This window comes from Lampetra fluviatilis, chromosome 3 (genome assembly GCF_964198595.1).
Source record: "Lampetra fluviatilis chromosome 3, kcLamFluv1.1, whole genome shotgun sequence".
Taxonomy (NCBI): domain Eukaryota; kingdom Metazoa; phylum Chordata; class Hyperoartia; order Petromyzontiformes; family Petromyzontidae; genus Lampetra; species Lampetra fluviatilis.
This window is the reverse complement of record NC_136277.1, coordinates 14,051,722-14,075,479: the sequence shown is the minus strand read 5'-3', so window position 1 is coordinate 14,075,479 and position 23,758 is coordinate 14,051,722. Positions and strand designations below refer to the sequence as shown.

The window sequence follows — 23,758 nt, the reverse complement described above, 5'->3', positions numbered from 1 at the left end:
GCCTCTCCCCTTCGTTCGTTCCAGTTCTGACCACGTGTTGTTCGTCTCCACCCCTATTTAATACCCGGGTCACGTGGTATGTTTCCACCAATCCTGGTTAGCCTCTATGGAATCTTCCAGATTCCACCGTAGGCTCCCGGGATCACGCCCCTGACTCGTCTCCCCATTGGCTGTGGCTAAAGCCAGCAGAGCCAATCCTCTACCTACAGCTGTCACCTTTCCATTACATCAGGGCCACGCCCCTAGGCTTCCCCCCATTGGCTATGGACCAGGACCGGCAGTGCCAATCATCGTGACGAGTTGTAATCCGTCAACGACCCGGATATATCCTCACATTACAGATGGATGGGACACAAGCGAACGTTTAAATGATGTGCCCCATTAAGAAAATATACGTGCAGGATTTGTTTTCTCTTTGAAAGCTGGAGTTTCTGTTTGTGACGCAGACATTGACGAGTGCCAGGAGAGCCAGGCTCCGTGTGGGGAGGGCGGTCGCTGTGAGAACGTTCCAGGCTCCGTCCACTGCTACTGTGAACCGGGGTTCAGGGTCTCGTCCGGCAAGCAGCCCTTCCAGCCCACGCGTGACCAGGCCTCCTGTGTAGGTGAGTGAGGGACACACGGGGACAACAGCAGCGTAGTGTGACACCTACATTGTATCGTCTACCACACGTGGGTCTACCTCACCTAGCTAGAGCTCTATTGCTCAGTGTATCAATGAGATGTTGTCGTTCTGATTCAGAAGCGCTTCTGCGGACGTCTGGAACTCTCTTCCTTCCGAAATTAGGAAGCCACTGGAGCTATGCACTTTTAAATCATCATCTAGAGTGAAAGCTCATTTCTTCAGAACTGCTCGATGTGTTTCGTGTATTGTTCTTCCTGCAAGTCTGATTAGCACGGTTGGCTGCGTACGGTGCAAAAGAAGTTCAACGTGCATACGTACTTTGTTTGAGCTGTGAGATATTGTAGTTCTGATTCAGATGTTTGTGGCTCAGATGTTGACGAGTGCCAGGAGAGTCAGGCTCTGTGTGGGGAGGGCAGTCGCTGTGAGAACGTTCCAGGCTCCTTCCACTGCTACTGTGAACCGGGGTTCAGGCTGTCGTCCGGCAATCAGCCCTTCCAGCCCACACGTGACCAGGCCTCCTGTGTGGGTGAGTAATCGGCTTTGCTTCGTGTCATATTGAGGTAAAGCTACCAACCAGCCTTGTTTGGCCAAGACGTTCACGGCAGTTTAGGAAAGGCTGTTCCCACATCTGTCCCAAAGCATTTGTGAAAATTAGGGGTGAAAATCCCGGATGAAAATGTTCTGGTTTAATGCTCAACTCAAGATACGGGAAAAGGTCAGAGCTGTCTGAGCAGTGGGGATGGGCCTTCTCAGTCGTAGGAGGGGCCATCTGAGGGGTGGGCGGTGCTACCTGGATTGTGGGAGGGGCTACCAGGTAGTGGGAGGGGCTACCTGGGTGGTCGGAGGGGCTAGCTGGGTAGTAGGAGGTGCTAGCTGGGTGGTGGGAGGAGCTTCGTGGGTAGTGGGAGGGGCTAGCTGCGTGGTGAGATGGGCTACCTGGGTAATGGGTGCGACCTCTTAGTTGTAAGTGGGGCCAGTGTTATACATCACTAAAATTATTTATATTTTAGCATGCAAGGGCCGCTGAGAATTGTTTTGATATTTTTCAGAAGCGATCTGGCCACAATGATAGCTCAACGAAGTGGCTTATCACCGTGTGGAAATTTACAGCAGCCCAATACTCTATAACACGTGATGTTGATTCAAAATGTGGAGAGAAAAACCGAAGGACCCGGACCACTGGGAAGAGAGAGACACCGCAAACTCCAAATATACAACAGGCATCGTCAGGGTCGGGATCGAACCCACGACCTCCTGTGTACTAGATAAGAAAGTTATCATCTCTGAGCCACCGTGGCGCCCAGCCAGAGAGGAGAGTCCTCTCGCTGTGTACGTTTATTCTGGTCTAGTGGTTGATTGGGCGTGGCGATGTTTAAAATGTGGGCGTGGTTATGTCTAAAATGTGGGAGGGGCTGACGGAGTGGGGGGAGTTGCTGCGAGCTTGCCACGTCTCCCGGTTGAGTCTCCAGACCTCAAATTAACAAATCTCTTTCATGAATATTTCCACAGACGACGATGATGGTGATGATGGTGATGACAAAGCCCAATTCGATAAACTGCCCTCGCCTCAGAAATGTAAGACACAGCAATCCAGATACTGTCTGTCGAGCGCGGTTCACTCGAAATGGTTATTTTTGCGGCGGATGTTTATTTTGACAGAGCGAGCCTCTCCAGGATTTTGCATGGAAAATATCACCCGTTATTATCGGTGATTCGTTGGTCTGTAGTCGTCATAGCACGTGGTGGAGCTCAACAACACTTGCCTGTGAGTGTTGTTGTGTCACTGTGTGCGGGGGAAGGACAATAAACTAAACACAAAAAGCAGTTCTAAAATTCTTTTCAATCTAGACGACATAAAAGTGCACAGCTCCCAGTAGCTTGCTAATATCGGAAGGAAGAGCATTCCAGACGGCCGCAGAAGTGCGTCGCGTGATGCAGTGACCGTCTTTTGTTCAATCGAATTGCCAAAATCCGCCGCCGCTGCTGCAAAGATGACCAGGCTTCGAGCAATGATGGTTTACGCTCCTTGATGGGGTTCACTGAGCGAACGAGCGATCAATAGAGCGAACAGCGAGTGATTGGCTGGCGCTGTGCGTGCTTGTAGCTGACCGGGCGAGCCTCCTCTACCTGCTCTTGTCGCTGCCAGCCGGGCTGCTGGTTGGCGGGGTCACCCTCCTCATCGGCCTCCTCATCTCCAGGTGTCTGCAAAAGATCAACAGCAATACAATGATTCTAGTCGGCCTGTGGCCTGCATCTGTGCCACTACATCTGTGTACATACGTACGGTGAACTTCTTTTACACCGTACATAGCCGATTGTGCTGAGCGGAGGTACAGTGGAAGGACAATAAACTAAACACAAAACATATTACAGGTATGCTGGCTGCTGCACATATTTCATTCGATTATTTTATTACCTGTTGATATACCTTTTATATCAACAGGAAAGTTCAACCTCCATTGGCCCTTCCTTTTCCTCTTCATGCCCCACCCCTCTTACTCCTTAGGCCCCGACCCCTTCCTGACGAGGCCCCATCCCTTCCTCTTTCAGATCTGCGCCTTTCCTTTTTAGACCCCGCCCCTTCTTCTGTTGGTCCCACCTCTTTATGCGCAGGCCCCCGCCCCTTTTCCCCGAAGCTCAAATTGATAGCTCAACGAAGTGGCTTATCATCACATTGAAATGTATAACAGTTGCCAAATACTCCAAACGCATATCGATTCTAAATGTGGTGGGACCCAGAGACAATTCCACACCACCATGGGGGAGAGACAAAGAAACACGCAGGCATTGTCAGGGTCGGGATCGAACCGACGACCTCCTGCATACCAGGCGAGGGAGATAACATTATTAACCATGCAAAAAAGATTTAACTACACATATTTGGAGCATTCCTGTCAGCGATTTCAGCCGCACCACCTCTACATAACAATAGGCTCAGTCAACCATTCTACTCAACAAAGACTCATTTCCTAGCAGCGATTTCAGCCACACCACCTCTACATAACAATAGGCTCAGTCAACCATTCTACACAACAAAGACTCATTTCCTGGCAGCGATTTCAGCCGCATCACCTCTACATAACAATAGGCTCAGTCAACCATTCTACACAACAAAGACTCATTTCCTGGCAGCGATTTCAGCCACACCACCTCTACATAACAATAGGCTCAGTCAACCATTCTACTCAACAAAGACTCATTTCCTGGCAGCGATTTCAGCCGCACCACCTCTACATAACAATAGGCTCAGTCAACCATTCTACACAACAAAGACTCATTTCCTGGCAGCGATTTCAGCCGCACCACCTCTACATAACAATAGGCTCAGTCAACCATTCTACACAACAAAGACTCATTTCCTGGCAGCGATTTCAGCCGCATCACCTCTACATAACAAAAAGGCTCAGTCCCTTTTACACGCACCTTTACATCATCCGCACCTAGTTTACACAACAAAGGCTCATTCCTAACAGCGTGCTTCAGCCGCACCGAACCTCACAAAATAATATTCAGGGCCTACCTTGGCTCCTCCCACCCTCAACCAGTATATATACAAGGACTGTTTTCTTGGAATTTCTCTCCCTTGATACAGCTATCGTGCTGTGACGGTTCCACCTGAAGACGAAAGCTTGTGTTGCCTCCGAAACGTCATGATTTTAATTTTATTTTAATTTTACTTTTATTAATTTAAAATGTTTTACCTACGTGACTTTACCGAAAAAACCTAAGAATATAGATAACATCTCGCCACCGTCTCTTTGCCAGAATGGGGAGGCGCAGAAGAAGTCGTACGATCGAGACAAGTGACGGAGGGGTCATGGAGGACTCGCCTTGCCTGGACGCGGCTCCGTGACGGCTTCTTTCGCTCTCAAATCCCCCGGCTCCCGCACACGGGCGGATACTGTGGGGCGTCCGGGGTGGCGGGGATTATGTTGTCTCCCTCGCCTGGTACGCAGGAGGTCGCCAGTTCGATCCCGGACCCCTGACAATGCCTTTTGTTGTACGTTTGGAGTTTCGCGTGTGTCTTCTCTGCAGTCTGTGGGTTCTCTAAGTATGTCTGTGGGTTCTATATGTACCTCTATGGGTCTCTATGTACAGGGTGCTTCAAAAAAATGTGAACACTTCCGAGAATTTGCAAAAATACCACGAGAAATGTACCTCTGGGCTGTGGAGACCACCAATGAGAAGATTCCAGGCGTGTGTTGACAATGATGGTGAACAAGCGGAGACTTTGATTTTTTGAAGCGATGAAGATACATTTCTTATGTTACAGTGTATTAGCCGTTCTTTTCCATAAAAAAATATAGTCCCATATTTGTGTTAACATTTTTTTGAAGCACCCTGTATATCTATGAGTCTCTATGTATCTCTATGTATCTCTTGTCCCAACAGTCTGTGAAAGGCTATGAGGGGGGATCTTTGTCTTTGTGTGGCTTTGGGGAGTGGTGGTGTAGCGCACTGCGCTACGAACCCGGCGAACCGAATTCGATTCCCGGTCACGGCCACCAACACCAGCGAAGACTATCTGAGCCGGTCCTGGGCCTCCCCTAGGTCGACTCAGCCTCAAATGAGTACCTGGTGCGGCGTGTGGTAAATATCGCCACTGGGTGGAGACATAGGCGGCCGGGCGTGGTGCTGGCCACCGACCGCCTCGTGTGCTGTGCCGGCCTTCATAGGTGCTCGCTCGCAAACAGCACTTGGCCCAAGAGCAGAGGTCGCAACCGGGTACCCGATACCCGTACCCTACCCGATACCCGGCTACCCGTACCCGGCCGGGTACGGGTAGCCGTTTGCGACCCTGGTTCGGCCGGGTACGGGTAGGCCGTGAGTCACTGGTGAGTAACCGTTTGTCACTCATTTCCCAACGTCTTGTGTCTCTTCTCACAATTCAAGTTCCTAGAATCAACCCACCCGCGCCTGCAACATGGCTTCATCCCAGAGGTCGCAATCGGGTACCCGATACCCGTACCCTACCCGTACCGGGCCGGGTACGGGTAGCCGGGTATCGGGTAGGGTACTGGTACGGGTACCCGTTTGCGACCCTGGTGCGGCCGGGTACGGGTAAGGAATCAAAACCCGTTTGCGACCTCTGCCCACCAGTCTGTTAGAGGCTATAAGGGATGGGGGATCTTTGTCTGTGCGGCTCTTGCCGAGCGACGTTACACGACGCGTGTGAAAAAGAAAAAAAACGCGAGCGTTGAAACATCACGGGAGCAGCTGTTTCCTGAACCTCTGCGAGCAAAGCGGAGTCATTCTTGACCAACGCAACCAAAATGGAACGAGGAGCCAAACATTGGCACCCACCCCCCCACACCCATAGAGTCAGAATATGTATCGATTTAAAGCTTTCGTGACTGCAGGGATTCATCTTCTTGGTTCTTTCGGTAAAGTCACGTAGAAGGGAAGTAAGACGCGTCTGAAACGCTGTCTCCCCGACAGACCTGGTCTTCACCTGAGGACGGCTGTTTGCGTTGTGGCCGAAACGTCGTGATAATTATTTTATTATGTTTTATTTTTATTATTTTATTACTTCCCTTCGACGTGACTTTACCGAAAGAACCAAGAAGATCAGAATATGTATTGACGCTGGAGGAATCCGATGAGCTATGAAGCTCTTTTTTTCCACAGATGTCCAGTCGGGGCACGGGGTTCGGAACGTTATAGCCATAAACAATGCCTCACCCACCCACCCAACCCACCCATGCCCCATCATCATCATCATCACCATCCACGGGGCAGATTGCCCGGGTAGGTGTCCACACTGCACATTTCGTCATTTGTTGTTTTCCACTTTCCTCTGCGTCTTGTACCAATATGCTTGCTCTCAAGGTAGTGGCCACATCGTTCTGGCACCAATCTCTGATGTCGTCATCACGCTTCCCCGGCCCCCGCCCCGCCCACCCTCCACCGCTGCCCCGCCCACCAATTGGAACCTTGAGTATCTATCAACCAGGATACTTCATTCATCTAAACACATTCCTGCGGAGGGAGCTGGTAGGAACGTTTGGTTGCTCGGTCAATGGCCAGGGTCAACGGCAGCGTGGTGTATTCCGCAAATATGGCCGACTGTGAGGGCGGGCACAAGCCGGCGTGAGTAGGTTAAACGTTGAGTTTTATAAGGGCACCACGGGGTGACCAGCCCCTCCCCACCCAGCTCCACCCCTCCCACTCCCCACCCTCCCCACCCAGCCCAGCCCCTCCCCACCCTCCCCACCCAGCCCCTCCCTCCCCACCCAGCCCCTCCCTGCACGACGGACACAATAATCCCTTGTGGGCTGGTGGAACCAGTGGGTTCCTACCAGTATAAGGAGCCGCTCATTCGAAGAGATACAAATTAAGCGCAAGGCATTCGGTGGGTGGGTGGGTGGGCGCGTGCACACCCACTCCACGTTTGTCCGAATTAAGTCCCGTTAGGGGCCGTCCATAAATCACGTCACGCGATTTTGGACGATTTTTTACCCCTCCCCCCCCTTGTTACACGGCGTCACAAAAAGTCAGACCCCCCCCCTCTAAAATATGAAGTCAGACCCCCCCCCCAAAAAAAGTACCTTATTATTTACTTTGGCCTTCAATTGAGTTGACCTTGGTTCCATTGTTCTATGTAAACATGAGGTGGTGGGTTCGATCCCGACCCTCGACGCCTGCTGTATATTTGGAGTTTGCGTGTCTCTCTCTCTCCCTCCCCGTGGTCGCGTGGATTGTTATCCGTGTCCTCCCGTTTTTTCCCTCCACATTTAGAATCCTCGAGCGCTTAGAGTATGTGCCTGCAATACACTTCCACGTAATGAAGAGCCCACGTCGCTGAGCTGTCATTTGTAATGGCCAGGTCTCGTCTGAAAAAGAGCCACACAGCTAAAGTGGGCCTTGCTTGGTGCAATATTTTTCCTTTGTGTATTTTATGTTCCGTCCTGGAGAGCCTTGCGTGAGATATAATCATAATGAATCAAATGTGATGGAGCATCGTTGAGAGTCTGGCATTAAATATATATATAACACATCAGAAAGTTGTCTCTGGTGTAGAGGTCGCAATCGGGTACCCGATACCCGGCTACCCGTACCCGGCCGGGTACGGGTACCCGTTTGCGACCCTGGTGCGGCCGGGTACGGGTACGGGTAGGCCGTGAGTCACTGGTGAGTCACCGTTTGTCACTCATTTCCCAACGTCTTGTCTCTTCTCGCAATTCAAGTTCCTAGAATCAACCCACCCGCGCCTGCAACATGGCTTCATCCCAGAGGTCGTAATCGGGTACTCGTACCCGTACCCTACCCGATACCCGGCCGGGTACGGGTAGCCGGGTATCGGGTAGGGTACTGGTACGGGTACCCGTTTGCGACCCTGGTGCGGCCGGGTACGGGTAAGGAATCAAAACCCGTTTGCGACCTCTGCTCTGGTGTAGGCCTATAAGTTCCAAAGACAATGCATATATTATCAAATCATGTTAGTTTGCATGTTTTTGCCACAACTATTGTGTGGTTAATGTAGACGTGATTCCTTTCAAAAGGTATATCATTTGGTGTTTGAACATCTTAACACCTCCTGTTTTATTGGCACAAATAGGTAAAACCTATTCTTATTTAACACGTAGTAAGTAGTAGTGAGGCTTTTGTAACCAATATTATCCGTAATAAAGACGTGTTTGTTTCGCCAGAAGTACTGTGTGTGGTTAATGCACACTTGGGGCATTGCAAAAGCCATCTAATTTAAGTGTTTGAAAATCTTAACACCTCCTGTTTTATTGGCACAAAGGGGTAAAACCTATTCTAATTTAACACGTAGTAAGCAGTAGTAGGGCTTTCTCGAACATTATTATTCATAACAGAGCATGTTTGTTTCCATGCTTTTTGTTGTTGTCACAAGCACTTGTGTGTGGTTCATGCACATTCGATTCCTTGCAACACCTCCTGTTTTATTGCCACAAATGGGGTCAAACCCATTCCCACGTTTCACACGTGACCTTGTGTGACATGCACCACGTGTGCTGTGACGTCAACGGAAGAGAGCTTTGTGCCCGTTAGCGACGAGGCTGAGCGTTGTGGTAAACCGCCGTTTCAAAGCATCTACATCTGCAGAACTTGAAGAACCGGTGGCATCTACATCTGCAGAACATGAAGAACCAGTGGCAACTACATCTGCAGAACTTGAAGAACCAGTGGCATCTACATCTGCAGAACGTAAAGAACCAATGGCATCTACATCTGCAGAACGTGAAGAACCAGTGGCATCTACAGAACGTGAAGAACCAGTGACATCTACAGAACGTGAAGAACCAGTGGCATCTACATCTACAGAACGTGAAGAACCAGTGGCATCTACATCTGCAGAACTTGAAGAACCAGTGGCATCTACATCTGCAGAAATTGAATAACCAGTGGCATCTACATCTGCAGAACGTGAAGAACCAGTCACATCTACATCTGTAGAACGTGAAGAACCAGTGTCATCTACATATGCGGAACACGAAGAATCAGTGGCATCTAAATCTGCAGCACATGAAGACACCAGTGGCATCTACATCTGCAGAACTTGAAAAACCGGTGGAATCTACATCTGCAGAACATGAAGAACTAGTGGCATCTACATAAATTAAAGAACCGGTGGAATCTACATCTGCAGAATTTGAAAAATCAGAGGCATATACAGAACTTGAAGAACCGGTGGCATCTACATCTGCAGAACATGAAGAACCAGTGGCAACTACATCTGCAGAACTTGAAGAACCAGTGGCATCTACATCTGCAGAACGTAAAGAACCAATGGCATCTACATCTGCAGAACGTGAAGAACCAGTGGCATCTACAGAACGTGAAGAACCAGTGACATCTACAGAACGTGAAGAACCAGTGGCATCTACATCTACAGAACGTGAAGAACCAGTGGCATCTACATCTGCAGAACTTGAAGAACCAGTGGCATCTACATCTGCAGAAATTGAATAACCAGTGGCATCTACATCTGCAGAACGTGAAGAACCAGTCACATCTACATCTGTAGAACGTGAAGAACCAGTGTCATCTACATATGCGGAACACGAAGAATCAGTGGCATCTAAATCTGCAGCACATGAAGACACCAGTGGCATCTACATCTGCAGAACTTGAAAAACCGGTGGAATCTACATCTGCAGAACATGAAGAACTAGTGGCATCTACATAAATTAAAGAACCGGTGGAATCTACATCTGCAGAATTTGAAAAATCAGAGGCATATACAGAACTTGAAGAACCGGTGGCATCTACATCTGCAAAACATGAAGAACCAGTGGCAACTACATCTGCAGAACTTGAAGAACCAGTGGCATCTACATCAGCAGAACGTAAAGAACCAATGGCATCTACATCTGCAGAACGTGAAGAACCAGTGGCATCTACAGAACGTGAAGAACCAGTGACATCTACAGAACGTGAACAACCAGTGGCATCTACATCTACAGAACGTAAAGAACCAGTGGCATTTACATCTGCAGAACGTGAAGAACCAGTGGCATCTACATCTGTAGAACGTGAAGAACCAATGCCATCTACATCTGCAGAACGTGAAGAACCAGTGGAATCTACATCTGCAGAACGTAAAGAACCAATGGCATCTACATCTGCAGAACGTGAAGAACCAGTGGCATCTACAGAACGTGAAGAACCAGTGACATCTACAGAACGTGAAGAACCAGTGGCATCTACATCTACAGAACGTGAAAAACCAGTGGCATCTACATCTGCAGAACGTGAAGAACCAGTGGCATGTACATCTGCAGAACATGAAGAACCGGTGGCATCTACATCTGCGAAACACAAAGAACCAGTGGCATCTACACCTACATGTTATTATACAACTTCTAAAGACATTCCCCGTGTTTGGTGAACACGCCGTAAAACGTATTTGGAATGGACGGGAGTAAAGTTGGGACTTACGAACAAATTGACTTACGAACAGACACCTCTGGAAACTAACTCGTTCGTAAGTAGAGGAGTCCCCCATGTGCGTTCGTAAGTCGAGGAGCTCCCCTGTACGTTGTAATGAATGAAGATAACCATACACGTTGCCAGCAGAGGGGCAGTTGCAGGTCGTTCACGTTCGGCACTGACACTGCTTTTAAATTGCAAACACTCCCTGGGTGTTGAATCAAATCGGTAGGCAAACCAAAGAACTCGTTCACCAATTGGAATCGAATCGTTACACCCATTATTTAATGGAATCGAATCGTTAACCAATCTAATCGCATTTTTTGCAAAAAATAAATGGAATCGTTCACCCAAGGTAGTCGAATCGTTAACTAATTGCAATGGAATTCGTTACACCGAAGGTAAAGGGAATCGTTACCCAATGTAATGAAACCGGTAACCATTTGTAATCGAATCGTTACACGAAAAGATCAATAGAAGCTTTCTTTATGGAATCGAATCGTTAACCTATTGGAATCGAATCGTTGCCGGTAAGAATAAATAGAATCGTTACCCACCGGAATCGAATCTTTACCGAAGGGAATCTATCTAGCAATTGAATCGAATCGTTACACCTTAGATAAATGGATCCTAACCCATAGAATTGAATCGTGAACCAATTGGAATCGAATTATTACACGTCTGTATCAATATAATCGTTCCCCTTTGAATGAAAGTGTTAATCAATTGGAATTTAATCGTTACACGTAAGGATGAATGGAGTCGTTGCCCAAAGAAATTGAATCGTTTTACCAATTGAATCCAATCTTTACACCAAAGTAAATGGAATCGTTACCCAAAGGAATGGAATCGTTACCCCAAATGAGTAGAATCGTTACCCCAAAATAATGGAATCGTTATTCAATGGATCGAATCGTTACCCGATTGGAATCGAAGCGTTGCACGTAAGAATCAACATAATCGTTACCCATTGAATCAAATCGTTAACCAAATAGAATCGAATCGTTACACGATAAGATTATTAGATTCATTATTCAAAGGGAATTTAATCGTTTTCCCAATCGAATCGAACCGTTACACTAAATACTAATAGAATCGTTAGCCGAGGGAATCGAATCGTTACCCTCTCTCCCTCTCTCCTCCCCCCCACGTGACCGCGCTCCTGGCCAATGGGAGCGCGGCTCGCGCCCCGTTCAAGTCGCGTGGCCGCGTACGCGGGAACGAGCGCAGACGGAGCTGAGACCCCGTGGCGAGCGGCGTTGACCGTGGAACGAGAGCCTTTGGAACTACCGCTGATCGAGTTGTCATTTCATTTGCGCTCATCGCCCTTTGTAATACCAAGGAGCGAGTTAACGAGGCCAGATTCGGTGACTGTAAAATAGTCGTCGTCGGGGGGCGAAAGAAAAAAAATCGAGAATTTTACGAGTTGGGGTGGTGGGGGGGGGGCAGCATTTGGGAGTTTCAAACAAGCGGTGTTGGTCAAACATCAGAATCGGGAAGGTCACGAACAGCGGTGGCGAAGAGCGGCGATCATTGTGTAATTGTAGACAAGCCGGCTAAGTAGTTGAAGCAGCAGCAACAAGAACAGCAGTCGACTCAAGCAGCAGCAGTAGTAGTAGAATAACAACAGCATCGCCATGGCGAAGGTTCAAGTAAACAATGTGGTGGTGCTTGACAATCCATCTCCCTTCTTCAACCCCTTCCAGTTCGAGATCACCTTCGAGTGCACCGAAGATCTACTCGAAGGTTCGTGCTGTGAGCCTCTGCGTCGGTGTGTAGCTTCTTGTCGAATGTTGAACGCGTCACCTCGTGTGTGTGATCACGAGGTTCTGCTGAAGCTGGTTGTGTTTTAGAGTTTGTTGTTTGGCGTTTCGAGTCGGTGAACGTGGACAAATTGGCGCTTGAAAATGAATTGGTGGCTGTTTGTGGTGGCGGCGGCGGCTTGCCAAATCGTCGTTTCAACATCGGAAGATCGTAACGAGTTTATCATTGGGATCATCATCAGGAGTTATAATCATTGGGATCATCACGAGTTATAATCATTGGGATTATCATCAGCAGTTATAATCATTGGGATTATCATCACGAGTTATAATCATTGGGGTCATCAGTTATAATCATTGGGATCATCACGAGTTATAATCATTGGGATCATCATCAGGAGTTATATTCATTGGGATCATCATCAGCAGTTATATTCATTGGGATCATCAGCAGTTATAATCATTGGGATTATCATGAGTTATAATCATTGGGATTATCATCATGAGTTATAATCATTGGGATTATCATCATGAGTTATAATCATTGGGATTATCATGAGTTATAATCATTGGGATTATCATCAGCAGTTATAATCATTGGGATCATTATCACGAGTTCATCATCAGCTGTTATAATCATTGGGATCATCATCACGAGTTCATCATCAGGAGTTATAATCATTGAGATCATCATCGCGAGTTATAATCATTGGGATCATCATCAGGATTTATAATCATTGGGATCATCATCAGGATTTATCATCACACGGTCAAATTAATCATCATGGCCCGCCTCACTGCTCGTTGAATGAAGATCTCTCACGCAAGCGGACTTGAAGCACACTAACTACACACAAGGCAAACCCCAGTGTCTACCATGGAAGTAAAACAACGACTGTGGAAAGACTTTCATTCATAACAAGCACAATCTCCTACGGGTTTTGTTTGGCTTTGTGTGCAACATTTCACCGTTTCCATCCCTTTTGAAACGCACGAAATTACCGCGGGACCCATTAAAAAACACAAAACCTTGCAGATTGTCTGCCTTGTGCGGCTCGGTTACAATGAGTAGTGTTTGGTTTTTATATCAGTTATCTCGCTCACGCTTTTACACTTTTATTATTGTTAACGGTGGCAACCAAATGTTGCTAGTTTTTTTTACCTCATTTTAATTGTACATGTGAATTGGCCCGATGTCGTGATGTCTGACTTTTATGCAACCCACACCGTTGATATGTCGTGGTTCTTCACATCTAAGTAGAGGACACGTTGACATCGTTAAGAGTTGTTTGTGATACAAAGCGAGATGAGGAGGGGGATGTTACTACATTTTATTCCGAATATATATTTTGGCAAACTATTAATTGTGCGTAGACGACACCGCTCCTATTAACGCCACAATCTCCACTTTACATCGTGACGCCTGGTTATTATAATAGTTATACATAACTATACTTCATATCCTTCACGCTACTTTAATGTATTACGCCAATAAATCTTACTACTTTGTGTTAGCGTAGTGTATTTTTAAAAGGTTTTATCGGTTTTAGCAGCGGGGTTGTGGGTGGTGTTTGAGGGCCTTGTATTGCAGGCTTTAAGCGAATGTCGTGTATTTATCGGCGTTTAAGTTTGCGGTTTGCGTATTTTGTTGTTTCTGTAGTTGTTTGTGTAGTTGTGTGAGTGTTAGGGTAAGTGTTTTTATTAGTAGTGTTGTTTAAAATAACAAGTAAAATCTGTCTGAGGCCCTAATTTGGCGCTAAAAAGCGCGCGATAATTAATTTGGCGCAATTTAAGTTTCGAATCTTTCGTAATAACCCGGGGGGTTAAACAAACAAAGACGAACGCAGCGGTATTAAATAACAACGGAGAGTTTAAAAGATAAAAAACTAAAAAACGCGGTATTCAAGTGACGGCGAACACTTTGTAGCCGTCAATGTTGTACGTGCCACGCACTGTACACAACGCGATTGAGGCGCGATTTTGTTTAGATTTAAAACAAATGAATAACGACAAAGTATTAAAATTAAAAACCCGTGATGTAAAATGAAGATGCCCTACGCTACAATGTTGTTAAACTGCGGGGTAAAGCGGATTTCGGGAATGTGTAAATGTAGATTGGACTCGCGCGCACTGTACATTGGCGTACAGTGCAATTTGGCGCGATTTTCTGTATTTCACTTTGCGATAATCGATAATGATAAAATGTTATTCAATAGATGAGTAAAAGCGACAGACACCGCCGTGCAACAATGCTATAGTTTAAAAACGTTAAATACCAAAACTTAGCGCAATTTCAATTCGATTATCCGAGCGACGTTTCAATTGCAATAAAGGATCGCGCGGCAATTTAAAACGACCCCGAAATGTCTTCTTGGTTCTTTCGGTAAAGTCGCGTAGAAGGGAAATTTTAAAATAATAAAAATACAACAATTAAATCAGTTGTATTATTTCCCTTCTACGTGACTTTACCGAAAGAACCAAAATAATAAAAATAGCATAATAAAATAAAAGTTATTATTTCCCTTCTACGTGACTTTACCGAAAGAACCAAAATAATAAACATAATAAAATAATTTTCATTATTTCCCTTCTACGTGACTTTACCGAAAGAACCAATAAGATGAATCCCTACAGTCACGAAAGCTTGAAATCTAAAAAAAAGACCCCGAAATGTTTAAGCATTAAATGCACAACGCGATTAGTTGAGGACACACTTGTAGCCAGAGGAACGACGACTTTCAGTAACGCCGCATACTGTGGTGGGGCACTTGTTGGTACAACACAATTTGGCGCGATTTTTTGGTGTGTTATCTAGTCCCAAGTTAACTCACGACGTTTCGGAAGCAACACAAGCGAGCGATTACCCCGAAATCATCACAGTTCATTGATTATCTGCGATTCATCGTTAACTTTATTTAGAGATGTGTAGGAGCGCCGTTGTTTTTAAAGACATTGTTACTCACCGCAAGAAACTCTAGCAACACGACCGCCACACAACTCTGCCACACGCCATTCCGATGACATACACGTAACAGAGTTGGTCAAACATCCTAATATAGGACCACAGAACTCGGGCATTTGTTGGCGCCGCTTCTGGCCGCATACCGAGTGCTTCACATGGGTTTTCCCCCACGCCTCTGAATCTACAGAAACTGTCGTTTTTTGGTTTGTTGTCCTTCCCCGGCACTTCTGCACGCTTAGCACGGTCGGCTACGTACGGTGCGAAGCATTTCAACATGCATGCAGCACGTGGACAGAATTTGTGACGTAATTTTTTTGTACTATTTTTTGTAACGTAGACCTGGAGTGGAAGATCATCTACGTGGGCTCGGCCGAGAGTGAGGAGTACGACCAGACGCTGGACTCGGTGCTCGTGGGGCCTGTCCCCGCCGGTTGCCACATGTTCGTCTTCCAGGTACCGATCTCTCTCTATTCCTCTCCGTCTGTCTCTCCTCCTTACTCCATCCACTGTGCCGTCGCGATTTGCGGTCGGTTTCTTGTTTTTTTGTGCGGCGACTTATTTTTTGCGTCTCGAAACGTCGCGTTTTGTTCGTGAATGAATGTATGCGTTTCGGCGTTGGGCATCATAATTGCAGAGCGCTATCGTCGTCACCAGCAGCATTACCGCAGCAGTGGCCAAGCGGTGTTTCCCGAGCCAAATGCGTCTCTTTAATTCATCGCGTGGCTCTATCGAAGGGGCGTCACGTAGAAATGTACCATCACAGTCGAAGCCAAAGAATATTGAAAGTTTCCCGTGCTGTACCGAAAACTGTCACTATATATAAACTTTTATACAATAAACTCGATTATCCGTGCTAAGGACGGGGTTGATGGCCGCGGATAATTCAAAATTGCGGATTATACATGAATATCCATTTTCCACGGTTCTCTATGCCTAAAACTAACGATCGACCGATGGATTTGCATGCTCTGATGACGCTTTCCTGCTCCCGCGCAGAAGACTCTGCTCACTACGTGGATAGGAGAGCCATGCCAACCAACATCAATCAAACTCCGCCCACTTGTAAAGGCTTGCAACTGCAGTACTTAATGGGAAATTCCATGAGTTATTAATTTCTACACGGTAGACTCGATAATCCGCAAATCGGATAAATCACACGCAGATAATCGAGTCTACTGTGTGTATATATATATACTTGGCTCTTTGTAGAACTCGTGGGTACTTTTTGGCTCTGATCTGTTACAGGTTGGCCACCCCTGCTGCATTATCGTAACGATGATCATCATAGCCAGCAGTTGTCCTTAATCGTCGAACGCACTGTGCACAAAACTTGGTAAAACCTGCTTTAATTAATCTTATGTGCTACAGTGCCTGTGACCGAATCTGCTGGAATACACCCCGATTTTAGTCCTGTAGGGAAACTACGCAGGGTTAGCGCTCAACACCTCCGATGAGCACGGTTGCAAAATAAGTTCCAAATACATACGTACGTACATCGTGCTTGGAAGGGCGACCACTTTGCATGAAGCAGCCGAGTGTTATAGGCTGCTGGTGCTGCTGCATGATTACATTGTAGGCGGCAGATGGAAGTGTGGCAAATTGCATTGGTTAATTTGTGTCCCGTTCCATCTTACCCTGGCTGCTGCCCTCAATCTTCTTCCCCTCCGTCGTTCTATTTCCACGTGCCTTCTCTCCCTCTGTGTGTCTTTATGTCTCCCTGCATCTCCCTCCGTGGAACTTGTCTCTCTCCATATTCCTCCTCGGCCTGCTCCAAACTGTTTCTCTCTCAAACATCCTCCCTGTCACCCTCTCTCTGTCTTCCTATATCGCTCCATCTCCTCCCCTCCATCTTCCTGTCTCTCCATCTCCCTCCATCTACCTATATCTTGTCATCTCCCTGTGCCCATCTCCTTCCCTTCATCTTCCTGTCTCCCTCCATCTTCCTATATCTCTCACCATCTTCATTTGTCCATCTTCTTCCCCTACATCTTCCTCTCTGTCCATCTCCTTCCCCCCCCAATCCTATCTCTCTCAATCTTATTCACCCCTACATCTTGCTCTGTCAATTTCCTTCCCTCCGTCTCATATCCCTACCACCCATCTCCCCTCTTTCTTTCTTTCGCTCCATCTGCGCCCCCCCCCCCCCCGCTCGCTGTAGGCGATGGCAGCGAAGCCGGAGCTGATCCCCGACACGGACGCGGTGGGCGTCACGGTGGTGCTCATCACGTGCACGTACCGCAACCAGGAGTTCATCCGCATTGGCTACTACGTCAACAACGAGTACATCGACCCCGAGCTCAAGGAGAACCCTCCCGCCAAACCTGATTACTCCAAGGTGCGCCACGGTTGGCGAGACGTTGACTACCGCGCCAGGTTATGCAGGAGGGCGTGGGTTCAATCCAGAGGTCGCAAACGGTTTTGATTCCGTACCCGGCCGCACTACGGTCGCAAATGGGTACCCGTACCCGGCCGTACCCTACCTGTACTTGGCCGGGTATCGGGTACCTGATTGCGACCTCTGGGATGAAGCCATGTTGCAGGCGCGGGTGGGTTGATTCTAGGAACTTGAATTGCGAGAAGAGACAAGACGTTGGGAAATGAGTGACAAACGGTTACTCACCAGTGACTCATGTTCTACCCGTACCCGGCCACACCAGGGTTGCAAACGGGTATCCGTACCCGGCCGGGTACGGGTAGCAGGGTATCAGGTAGAGTACGGGTATCGGGTACCCGGTTGCGACCTCTGGTTCAATCCCCCCGACCCTGACAATGCCTGCTGCATATTTGACTGGCCATCGAACAAAGACGGTCAAAGCATCGCGTGCTTTTGGATGCGCTTCTGCGGCCGTCTGGAGCACTCTTCTTCCGTCCGATACTAGGAAGCCACTGGAGGAGCGATGCACTTTTATATCGAGATTGAAACCTCATTTCTTTAAAACTGCTTTTTGTGTTTAGTTTGTTGTCCTTACCCCGCAACTTCCGATTAGCAGAGTTGGCTACGTACGTTGTGAAAGAAGTTCAACATGCATATTTGGAGTTTGCATGTTTCTCTCTCCCTGTGATTGTGAGGATTTTTCTCTGGGTCCTCCGTTTTTGTTCCCTCCACGTTGAGAATCGACTTGGATTCAGGGTATTTAGCTGTTAAACATTTCACATTTCTACGTGATAAGCCACTTCTCTGAGATATCGTTTGTGGCCAGGTCACTTCTGAAAACGAGATGTATAGCTTAGTGGGCCTTACCTGATCAAATACAAATTGTTTTAATAGTTGAGTTTTTTTAATCGGGCCCTGCGAAAATAAACCTGGTTATGTCCATCGCCTCGTTACTTCTTAATCTGACAATTCGTGGGCTGTGATAATTGTTCCTGGCTGAAATTCTTGACTTTTAACACTTAATATAGCTTCAATTCCTGGGCTCCTCACGCCTAATCTGGCTCAGCCTTTGATATTCGTAACACTTAATCTGGCTTAATCCGTGGGTCGTGATGATAAACCTGGCCCAATCACTGTCCTTCTAGCACTAAATGAGGCCTTTATGACCACTTAAAAGCTTAATTTTAGCTCAAGTCTTGAGATCGTTGATGATATAGCTGGTTAAAACTAAACCAGGCTTTAATTCCTGGGGCGCCACGGGAGGCGAGATGTTAACTACCTCGCCTGATATACAGGAGGTTGTGGCTTAGATCCCAAAACCTGTATATTTTGAGTTTGCGAGTTTCTCTCACCCTTGGTCTCGTGGCTTTTCTCCAGGTCCTCCGGTTTTTTCCGCTCCACATTTAGAATCGACTTCACATGTTTTAGAGTATTTTAGCTGCTTTCAATTTCCACGTGATGATAAGCCGCTTCGTTGGGCCATCATTTGCGATAGGCTGCTTCTGAAAAAGAGCCACATGGCTCAGTGGGGCCTTACCTGGTTAATTAAATTAAAAAATTATATTCTTAGGTTTTTTTGGTAAAGTCACGTAGGTAAAAAATTAATAAAATAAAAATCACGACGTTTCGGAGGCAACACAAGCTTCCGTCTTCAGGTGGAACCGTCACAGCACGATAGCTGTATCAAGTGAGAGAAATTCCAAGAAACAGTATTTGTATATATACTGGTTGAGGGTGGGAGGAGCCAAGGTAGACCCTGAATATTATTTTTTGTGTGGTTCGGTGCGGCAGTATATATACATACTGTTTCTTGGAATTTCTCTCACTTGATACAGCTATCGTGCTGTGACGGTTCCACCTGAAGACGGAAGCTTGTGTTGCCTCTGAAACGTCGTGATTTTTATTTTACTTTACTTTTATTAATTAAAACATTTTTACCTACGTGACTTTACCGAAAAAACCTAAGAATATGAATCCTTGCAGTCACGAAAGCTTCAAATCTTGAATAAAAAAAACTAGTTGTGATGATGAACCTGCCACGCTATTGTCAGCCTTTTGGTGATAATGAACCTGCCTCTGTCCTTTGGCCTTTGCAATGGAGCTCCTTGTATCCAACCTAGCTCCTAATTCTGGGCCCTGGTAATGAACACAGAATCAGAATCTTTACATAGACTGGATGAGGAATCCGATGCGCTGTGAAGCTCACACATGTCCAGTCGGGGTGGAATCACAATAACGACGTCCCACTCTCCGTGGTATATTCCCCTCACAGCTCCAGAGGAACGTTCTGGGCACAAGCCCCCGCGTCACGCGGTTCCAGATCAACTGGGACGACTCGCAGAAATTGGCGGAGCGTGAGAACGTCGACCCGGCGCTGGCATCGAACTCTGCGGCGTCCATGACGGCGGCGGCGGCGACGGCGGCCTCGCCGGGACTGTCCACGAAGGGGTTGCCAGCCTTCCCACCGCCACCGCCGCTCGGCATGTCGTCCTCCGCCCTCGCCCTCAACGTCCACCCCGACAACAGCAACTCCATGGACTGCCTCTGACTTGGCGCCTCCTCTTCCGGCGTTGTCATTTGTCGCGTTTCCGAAATTGCCGCGGGATTAACAAAAACTAAACAGGAAAACCGTTAAGTTGTTCCAACGGCCACAACCGTGCGTCTCTCGCAACCGCGCTCCGTAAAGGTTTTTTTTAGTTGTTCCGTGGCATGGTGTGATGCCCTCCCCCCACCCCACCACCCCACCATCACCACCGCCTTGTTTGTGTGTTGTTTTTTTTATATCGACGGAAGCGACTTTGCTTTTCGGTTGACCGACATGAAACACTTGCAGGTTAGGAGCAGGCCGTCCACCACCACGCCCCCCCCCTATCCGCTACCCCCTACTTTTTGCGTTCACTCCTTTTTACTCCTCGCAGCTCCAGTGTGCGTGGTATCAGGCAGACGGAGCGGAGAGTTTGGTTCGGGATGTGGGTGGGAGAGAGGCTGGGGTGGGCGTGACGTTGGCGAGATGTTAACTACCTCGCCTGGTATGCAGGAGGTCGTGGGTTCGATCCCGACCCTGACGCCTGCTGCTGTCTTTTTGTAGTTTTCGATGTCTCTCTCTCCCCTGTGGGTCGCGTGGATTTTTCTCCGGGGCCTCCGGTTTTCCCTCTCCGCATTTAGAATCAACGTCACGCGTTTAGAGTATTTGGCCGTTCGTAAATTTACACACGATGATGGTAATCCACTTCGTTGAGTTATCATTAGTAATAGCCAGGTCCCAGCTGGAAAAAGAACTACATAGCTCAGTGTGGCATGAAAACCTGGTAAAATAAAAGTAGTTTAGTTAGATGAGGGGTTTTTATCGAGGTAGTCCGAAGGCTTCGGTGCGCCGTGAGGGTCACTTACCGTTGATCTCCAGTGTGGAAAGCTACGGAAAAGCCGCTGCCGTGTTTTTGTCGTGACAGGTTCAGAACTTTGGAGGTGGTTGAATAATCCCCCCGTGGGCTCATTCTGCCCATGTTGGTATTGAGTCACCTTTCCCCCTATCCCCTCACCCCCCCCCTCCAAATTGTTTCCTGGCTTTATAAAGAAATTGGCTTTTTCTCGTGCGCTGCAAAGCAAGCGTTTCAGCCCAGTTACAAGATGAGATTAAAGCACAAAACGGAATCTACTTGTTCTAAATTGGCGTTGTTTAGGTATGTCACAATGTTAGCCTCCATATCCCCCATACGCCACCCCCCCCCCCCCCAAAGCAATTTCATGAATTGTCACAATTTGGCGTTTCAGTTTGATTCAAGATTAATATTTTCGTCTACCTTTGGCACCGTCTTGTTTGTGTTGTCTCTTTCCCCCCTCCCCTGCTACCCGTCTCTTGGCTGTGCATTATCCTACACTCAAGTCAGGGCGCGTGTTTTGCAAGAGTATTTTGCGCAACGTTAGTATCAGACTCCTGTTACCACGCACGATTTAGAAAGAAGCGTGTTGCTCTTAGAGTTGTGAGAACAGATTTCGGTCGGTGTGTCGACCCGTCATGATTACGCGCCCAAGTGTTGACGCCCGTCTCCCGAGATAACAACTGTGAGCCTTAATACGTACGTACGTTTAACTTCTTTCGCACCGTACGTTGGCAACCGGCGCTAATTGGAGGTGCTGGGGAAGGATCAACTAAACACAAAGCAGTTCTTTAAGAAATTCGTTTTCAATTTAGATTATTTAAAAGTCACTCGTGACATTACGGCAGTCGCACAATCGGGATATAAATTGGGGGAGTGGGGGAACGCACATTGAACAAATGTGAATAATAATCAAACGGGAGTGAGGCCACACGCTATTATTACCTGCGAGGCGTGCTACACGACATTCACAAATCGGTGTCGTGATGTCGTTGACGTGTTGAGAACCGCTGTGGTGGTGGTGGTGGTGGTGCCTATGTCCTGTGCCGTTCTTTTGCCTGGGTACTATTGTAGGTTCGTTAGCAAAGATCAGATTTGCAGAGCGGAAGGGGGTGCGGGGAGGGGTTTATTTTGTTCTCGCACCTGCTCACACAGTTGATGAGTTGTAATATTTATTTTTATGAATGCGCTTAAGGGGGGAGGTGCGACGGGATGGATGATGAGGTGGATGACTTAATGGCCAAGAGGGGTCTTTGAGTCCAATTGGCTCAACAATTTCTTATCTCTCCCAGCCAGGGTGGCAAATGCTAATAATGATTTTAAGAAAGCGTTTGGGGTTTCTTTTCTTCCTCGATCACAAATGTGTAGGATGTTGTCGAAGGGTGCCGTAGAATGTCCGATTTTATAGATTGTTGTTTTGGGAGAACTAATTTGATAGGAAACGTCTACGGGGGGAAAAAAAAAAAATCTAAAATGCATATTAAGTGCGTGCCGTGTCTATGAAAATGGACAATTGATATAAAGCTAACTTTTCTGACCGTGGTGGTGTTGGCGAATAGCGGTCAAGTTGAATGCTGCTAGTATTCGCCACCTAGGTCGGTAAAGACCACAACTTCCTGCTTTGCCCCCTTGGTTCACAGGCTAATAGCGAATCGGAAAATGTTTGTTGGCCGTTGTTAGAAGTGGAGGTGGCACCGTGGTGTGTGTGAGTGTGGTTTTATCGTTATTGGCCGTGCGGGGAAGGCCGGAGGAAGTTGTTTGTTCCATGGAGTTCTTTACAAAAAGGTTGTGCGTGGGATTGAAGCGGAGGAGTTGTCACGCTTGCTCGCGAGAGCGACCATGTTGAAGTAATAGAGTCAAAAGTAACAAATGCATTTTATATAAGTACTATGTATAGTTAATAAAGTTAAATTTATGTATTCACACACTCTTTGTGAAAATGTGTAAATCGTGTTTTTACATGGCAGTTTTTTTTACGTAAATTATCATCCCGTAATCTTTGCTTTCGGCACATGTGTATGCGCGCGTGTGTGTGTACGTTGATATTCTCTGGCACCGTACTTTGCCAACCATGCTAATCGGAGGTTGCGGTGGTGGGGGGGGCGGAAGACAAGCTAAACAACAAGCAAGGCACGTTGAACGGTGGCTCGCCGGACAATTAACGCTGGACCCGTCATTGGGCAATTCGCATACGCAAGCTTCCTTTCTACGATCACATATTGCCTGACCTTGCTTTGGCCTTAAAGATCACCCCCCCCCCCTCCATTACTGCCTGCTGGAGGGGGGGGGGCGGCAAGCGCCGTCTGCAAGCGCCTACGACGACCAGCTCCGGCACGCGAGGGGACACGTCGCGTACAGCGGGGCCCACTCCCTTGCATCACCTGCAAAGCAACGGTTCAAGGCGAATCAACTTTGCCGGAGACTCGCCCGAGGGGTGTGGCGTCGGTCTCGTGGCCCCAATTTCACCACTTTTTGCTACTCTCGCCAGCCATGGCCGAGAGTCGAACCCAGTGGGCTTTGGGGAGACGGGTCGACATCCTGTGTGACGCCGCTCGACGTCGAATTACCAGCGCTAATCGATGCGCACGCACGCGCGAACGAAGTTGTCCCAAAGCTGGGCAGCTATCAAGATGTCACTGCAAGCTTGTAGGTCACCCTGTAATGGTGGTGGTAGCGGTGGCTTGCTGCTGCTTACCACCACTTGGCTTCCGCTTGGCCCTCCGATGAGACGAGACCTTCACGGGGGATTAATTAAGAATTGAG

At 47.6% G+C, this 23,758-nt stretch overlaps 1 protein-coding gene across 1 annotated transcript; it reads left to right on the top strand.

The window, feature by feature from the left end:
* Positions 1-11,658: 11,658 nt before the first annotated feature.
* On the top strand, positions 11,659-22,920 carry LOC144953110 (histone chaperone ASF1-like). The gene is made up of 4 exons (XM_078883647.1): positions 11,659-12,265; positions 15,582-15,697; positions 17,403-17,579; positions 19,891-22,920. Exons 1-4 carry the CDS (start codon positions 12,157-12,159, stop codon positions 20,164-20,166), a joined length of 678 nt encoding a protein of 225 aa, XP_078739773.1. The 5' UTR covers positions 11,659-12,156; the 3' UTR covers positions 20,167-22,920.
* Positions 22,921-23,758: the final 838 nt, after the last annotated feature.